This window comes from Phyllostomus discolor, chromosome 2 (genome assembly GCF_004126475.2).
Source record: "Phyllostomus discolor isolate MPI-MPIP mPhyDis1 chromosome 2, mPhyDis1.pri.v3, whole genome shotgun sequence".
Lineage (NCBI taxonomy): Eukaryota > Metazoa > Chordata > Mammalia > Chiroptera > Phyllostomidae > Phyllostomus > Phyllostomus discolor.
Window position 1 is genome coordinate 162,046,447 of NC_040904.2, and position 6,760 is coordinate 162,053,206.

At 30.8% G+C, this 6,760-nt stretch overlaps 1 protein-coding gene across 2 annotated transcripts; it reads right to left on the reverse strand.

Annotated features, from left to right (window-relative positions):
* Window positions 1-2,804: 2,804 nt before the first annotated feature.
* LOC114513345 (olfactory receptor 6C3) lies at window positions 2,805-5,179 on the reverse strand. 2 transcript variants are annotated; one of them, XM_036018874.1, is made up of 3 exons: window positions 4,860-5,179; window positions 4,353-4,453; window positions 2,805-3,839 (listed from the first exon to the last, which is right to left on the reverse strand). In XM_036018874.1, exon 3 carries the CDS (start codon window positions 3,793-3,795, stop codon window positions 2,857-2,859), a length of 939 nt encoding a protein of 312 aa, XP_035874767.1. In that variant the 5' UTR covers window positions 3,796-3,839; window positions 4,353-4,453; window positions 4,860-5,179; the 3' UTR covers window positions 2,805-2,856. The 2 variants fall into 2 exon arrangements, with proteins under 2 accessions (XP_035874767.1, XP_028388442.1); XM_028532641.2 differs by lacking the exon at window positions 4,353-4,453.
* Between the last annotated feature and the right edge of the window lie 1,581 nt (window positions 5,180-6,760).

Below are 6,760 nucleotides of genomic sequence, written 5' to 3' on the forward strand. Positions count from 1 at the left end.
CCCTCTGGTAACCACCATACTGTTTTCTGTGTCTATTAGTTTTAATTCCAAAAGAGTAATTGTCTTCTGAATGTTTAATTTTCTGTGACACAAAATCCTCATAAGCCAAACCTGGCATTTTTGGATGGACTCATTTGGTATTTTTGTGAAAGAACAAATTATCTAAATAGCATTTTATTCTGGAATTCTAAATTTTTCTTGTCTATGTTTATTTTGCAAAGTTTTCCCCCCTTCCCAGAGAATAGGTACAATGTTTTATTTGGGGAGCATAACTCTGATTTGAATCACTGTTCTGATGTTTATTGGCCCCGTAAAAGTTCCTATGAATTTTTGTTTCATTCTTTAAAAGGAGGAAAAATCATATTCACTTAAAGAGACAAGTCTTAGATGGAAAGTTAAAACATTTCCCATACTTTAAAACACCATTCATATGATAAAAGTGAACATTGGTTTATGGAATTATTATTTTATGCATAATAAAGTAAATCAAGAAAATAGCTTACAGAAAAGAATTAATTAGTACTGGTTGTTTTCTGTCTTTTCATATGATTTACAATCACTTCTCTAACTTTTACAACTGTTATTTGTGATAATAATTGTCTTGGCCCAGAATATCCATTTAATTATATCCATTTTATTATTTTACCTGGGAATTCTTACTAAATTACTACAAATGTTGTGAGCAAACCTATCTTTTATATTGATATAGCACTTGGTATGTTTATAAAAGATTAACTCATACATGTTTACCTTTCTACCTGTTGTCTGAATCCTACAGTCTGAAGATGGTATATTATATTAATCCAAATGGCTAGCATGTGCCTGCAACTTAGTTGCTTTAATAATAGAAAACAGTGTGGTAACTGTGGTAATAAGGGGACAAAGTGGGTATGGAAAAAATACAATATTCACAATCATATGAGAATTAGGAAGAAATTGTGTGCAATATTCTGATTCTGCTTATGTGAAGCTGTTAATGTCTGCATGTAGATATTAAGGAAAAATACTGCATGAAAATACTTATTATTTATATGGTATCATCTTAGAGTGTTCAATGTATAGTATTGTTATTGGTTTTCTTTGTTTTGTACATGGTCTTGATTTGAGAAGTATACATGAGTGTTTCCTGGGTATAGAATAGTCAGTGTTTGGGATAGTTTAACACCTCCTAGAAATGTAGACTGTGGTTACTAGTATAAATTCTTTCAAATAGACCTGAGGGAATAATAGCAGTACACAGGTAAAACTGAAATGATGATCAATCCATGATTCACAATACAAGTTGGGGCTAGAAGGAATTGTATTAGAGAGAGTTTTGATGACCATCATAATTCTATTCCCAGTAACCTTTTTTTTTAACTCAGAAATTAATGTGATTTTTATAATACATAAAATAATGACCAAGAAAAAAAATAAAAGTGAAAACTAAGATGGCCGACAAGGTTTATCAAATGCTTGTGACTAAAAGGTTAAAATGAACATTTACAATTATTGTGCAACTGACCACAATTCCACTAGAAGAGTCAGAAAAACTGACATTTTTGGTCAACATTATCTGTCCTATAGACCATTTATACCTAAATTGTTGCACTTATCAAATAAAATTTTAATGATATTCTTTCTTCCTTTTAGAATATCAGAAAACATAGGGCAAAAAAGACTCTTTTTCATTACTATGTCTATTTTTCATTAGAAATGACTTTAGCAGTTCTAATATTTAACATAAACTTCTCATAATTATTACTAGTGAAAACCAGTGTAAAAAATTAAAAGGAACCCTATTAGTCTGGGATTTTGAAGTTAAAGAAAAGTAAATGCCATCATGAAAGTCGCAATCTTTGTGACAATGAGCTCTCAACCTCAGTTTCCTTATGTTCATTCACCTAGAAATTAGAAATAATAATGCTCACTTTGTAAGAGGTTTTATAAAAAGTAAACATTTCATATAATTTTCATAATAAAAATAGAGTGTGTAGAATATTATCAACATGTTATTTTTCTTCCTTACTTCCCAAATCCCTAAAGTCAGTTCTAGATGCTCCAGTTAAAGCTCAGTTCTCCAGAAAGTTGAACTGTTACCAGTTTGTCATAGTTTTATGCATTTCACTTGATGTATTTTACATTGTCTGTTCTCTAACTATATTTTAACTTTTGGAGGCAGGTAATCTAACTACAGAAAAATACCTCTGACTAAAAATGAATAATAATTGTAGATACCTCATAAAGTTATTTGCAGGGTTCAATGAACTATTACAAAGCAAACAATAGTGCTGACATACAGCAATTGCTGAAAGAACTTTATTTTATTTTCTACCCTTCCTCCTCTTCCCTCTTCTCCTTCTTATTATAATTATTACTAATAGCATAAATAACTTTAATATATATGCGTGTAAAACCATTTAATATATTTATGTAGATGTTTAGATTTTGTTCCCAACCCCCTGGTGATGGTGACTATTTGATTTCATTCAAATGCCAAATAAAATCAAAATTTCCTAATAACATTCATTTTTAATTAGCTGATAAGAAGGAAAAGTTCAGAATTTCAAATCTATCCTGAGGTCTTTTCATCAAACTAAATGCTTTATCTCTCTTCAAAACTAAATGCCTTCTACTCAAAATCGTAACCATTAAGCCAAATGTTTTTACTTCATCCAAATGCATTTGAACAAAATATTTGAATTTACAGAATATTCTGAAGCAATGCTCAGGCAATATTCTGGAGCAACATTTAGGAATTTTAATATGAGAATAAAAAAGGAAAAATAATTGTAATGAAGGAAAGAATGGTTTGAGAGAGTAGGAATAATAGAAAGCACTGATAAGAATTTTATTCTTTTAATATAACTGGTACTTTCATTTACCAGAGAAAAAGATAACCTTTTGAAAAGCTTCCTTAAAGGCTTGCTTCACTTGCTGGTTCCTCAAGGTATATATAAATGGATTCATCATAGGAGCAACAGAAGTGTTCAGAATAGCTACTCCTTTGGTCAAAGATGCCTTTTCTTTTGCTGAAGGGTTGGCATACATGAATATGCAGCTTCCATAAGAAATGGAAATAACAATCAAGTGAGAGGAGCATGTAGAAAATGCCTTTTTTCTCTGGCTGGCAGAAGGCAGTCTTAGAATTGTTCTAATGATGAGCATGTAGGATAGAATTATTAATGCCAAGGTCGACAGCAGAATCACTATTGCAGAGTAAAAACCAATCACTTCCAGGAGCCAGGTGTCTGAGCAGGATAATTGCAAGAGGGGGAAATAGTCACAGGCAAAATGATCAATGACATTGGAGCCACAGTAATCTAATTGGAGAAAAAGAACAACTGGTGGGAAGATACTTAAGAATCCTGCCAGCCAAGCACAGAGGACAAGCAATATGCAGACTCTGTTGTTCATGATGACTGTGTAGTGCAGGGGTTTGCAGATGGCCACATAGCGGTCATAGGACATGGCAGTTAGAAGATAAAATTCAGTTAAACCCATGAAGATGAAGAAAAACAATTGAGTTATGCAATTATTGTATGAAATCGTTTTGTCTCTGGTGATAATTGTGCCCAAAAATCTGGGAATACAGACGGTTGTAAAGGATATTTCTAATACAGAGAAGTTCCTGAGGAAGAAATACATAGGGGTCCATAGATGAGAATCCACCAAGGTGAGAGTGATGATGGCCAAATTTCCAGAGACACTTAATATATATGTGATGATTAAGAAGAGAAAAATCACAATCTGAAGCTCTGGATCATCTGATAGTCCTAGAAGAATGAATTCTGTGGGTACTGTGTGGTTTCTCATTGCTTATCCTTCCCCCGCTGTAGAACAGAAAATACATGTTTCCCCTACAGAACATAAAACAGTTAAAACAAAATTGATGATAGAGCATGAAATTTTTAAAAGTTCTATGATGATAAATAATCTATGAAATTCTAAACACAGTTCCCCTCAGCCACTCTCTCCAAATTCCATTTGACCTTACAATCAAGTAATGAATATTAGCTGAAGTTAAATATAACCTTTTCTTTGAACATACATATACCATGAAAAAGAGCTTGTGCTAACATTTAAACAAAAGCTATTTCTTCTTCTGTTTCTTTAAATTAACCTTGCAATTATCCTTTAAAATATTGATCTCCTTTTAAAAATATGAAAATATTCTAATTGATCTTTTTCTTTTTCTCAGTGTTATAAAAACAGTCTAAATTGTGGACAAACTAAATAACAGAATTTAAAAGTTTACAGAGGTTAGTTTGGCCAAACACCACATTTTATATTTTGAGGATTACATAATTTAGGAGACTTTCACAAAGTGAAACAACTAGTCAACATAGTAATCATCTCACCCTAGAGCATACCTGGTTATCCTTGGAAATGCTTTGCTGGCATTGTCTTCTACATTACTTTCTTAAGGGTTTGGTTGGTGCTATTAGTCTCTCCACAACATTTTTTCCCTTTCCTGATAGAAAGATCAGAATAAGAAAGGGAAAGTTCTGTTATTAAAAGAAATAATCACCTAGAAACAGTTTAATTTATATAATGTATGATTCATTTGTTTCGTTTTCATTATTGCTATAGCCTAGAAACAAGTGGACGAAATAACACATACTGAGGAGATATTCTAATAGGAAATAATCCTATTAGAATCTTATTTCTATAGTAGAATACCATTGAACTTAGAAAAATATAACTGAACAATCCAAAACTTTTTCTTGCTTTAGGGTTCCATTAGTAGTTTTCCTGGTAGTAAACAATTATTTAACTTTTAATATTGAAATAGATATAAATCCACAAGTATATATGCATATAATATTTTAAAGCATTTGAATAAAATGGAATATTATATTGAAGAATAACAAATTTACTTACACTTGCTTCTTCTTGATGATTTAGCCTCAAATTTAATTGTCTAATTGGCTTAAACATTTACATAATTTCAGAGCTGATAAACTGAGTTAGAAATTTATTTGATTTTCATTGTACTACCAAAATGTGTTGATTTAACTGTCTCATGGTAACATAGTTCTCTTTCTTTTTAGACTAGTAATATTTGATAATATCCTTTATTCCTGGTATTATAAAATTTTTGGAAAATGTTATTATACAGCTCATTCTTGCTTTTTTTTTTATCCAAGATCTATGCACTAACTCAGATTAGGCCTGGTTGGACAAGGAAATAAAACACATTTGTTAAAGATTTTTTTTGTATTTATACAAATATTATAAATGAATATTTTATAATTCTATGATTATACAACCATAAAATTTAAGTAATGTTTTTCTAAAAATTCAGAGACTGTAATATTTTCCTGCAAGTACCATTTTCAAAAATAGAAAATAAGAATGTTCTTCTCTATATATGTCATACAGGTAGAGCTGGACTTATTTTATGCATCTTTTTTGTTGGCTCAGGGGAGTTCATTAAGTAAACAGTGTGCCAAGGAAAGCCATCATTAAAAGATATGGTGAATCATGTTTATAAATATTGATAAAAGTTAAACAAAATGATTGAGGTAAATGGAGCAAATACATAAACAAGATGTGATGTTGAGTGTGTGAAGTTTGATTTAGAATATAACTTTTCTATGATTGTAGAAGGAGTCTATATTTTTCTCATAGAGGATTCTGGACTTAACCTCAACAGCTCTTTACTATGCCAGAATGAATTGATAGGAAACACTGTTTTGAATTTCTAGTATTACTTGTCTTCCAAAGTGGAAAAAATATTGAAACCCAATAAGGAGTTTATCTCAATATCTCAATATTGACTCTGAATTCAGGGAAACCTTTCCCATGCCCTATGACTAATACTATAGCAATATTTGCTATGAGTTGCTGACTATATTCCTTAACCATATTATTTACTTTCATTAAATCCTAACATTAAATTTTTTTGCCTATATTTGTCATATGACATCTCATTGTGAGAATATTTATAAACCAAGAATATAAATACTTGGAAATCAGGCATTCAGTATTTTTAACTTCTTTATTTTCACATGTTCCGCATTGAAAGACACAAATTTTCTAACTAGAATATAATATTAATTTACTATATATACACATATAATATAAGCTTTCCATTTAACAATTTAGCCATATTTTCTTCACATTATAAATATGAACCAGGATGTGTCAGGATGAAAATTATTTATAGAACTGAAAGATGGGCGTATAGGAAATTGGGACAGAAGAGAAAAATAAGAAAGGATGAACAAAGCACTAGTTGATACATAAGACAATATACATAGATGTCAAGATGTGTTGACTTTATAATTGATACACATTAAAATAGTCAATAAAAGTATTTATTCGACATGTTACACTAGAAATAATGAAATTAATGTTCTACTAATAAACATTGTACTCATTGGTCTTTATTTTATATACAAATAGTAAAACTATTTATATTTTGTATCTTAAACTCTTTAACAATAATACATGTAGCAATAATTTTTAAAGAATATTTTATTGATTATGCTATTACAGTTGTCCCAATTTTTCTCCCTTGTGCCCCCTCTGTCCAGTACCCTCCTTCCCTCCAGCACTTCTCCCCTTAGTTCATGTCCATGGGTGGTGCATATAAGTTCTTTGGCTTCCCCATTGCCTGTACTGTTCTTAACGTTCCCCTGTCTGTTTTGTACCTACCCAGTTATGCTTCTAAATTTCTTTACTTATCCCTTATACTTTCCCTTCCCCTTCCCAGGTGATAACCCTCAAAATGATCTCCACATCTATGATTCTATTCCTGTTTTAGGTGTTCACT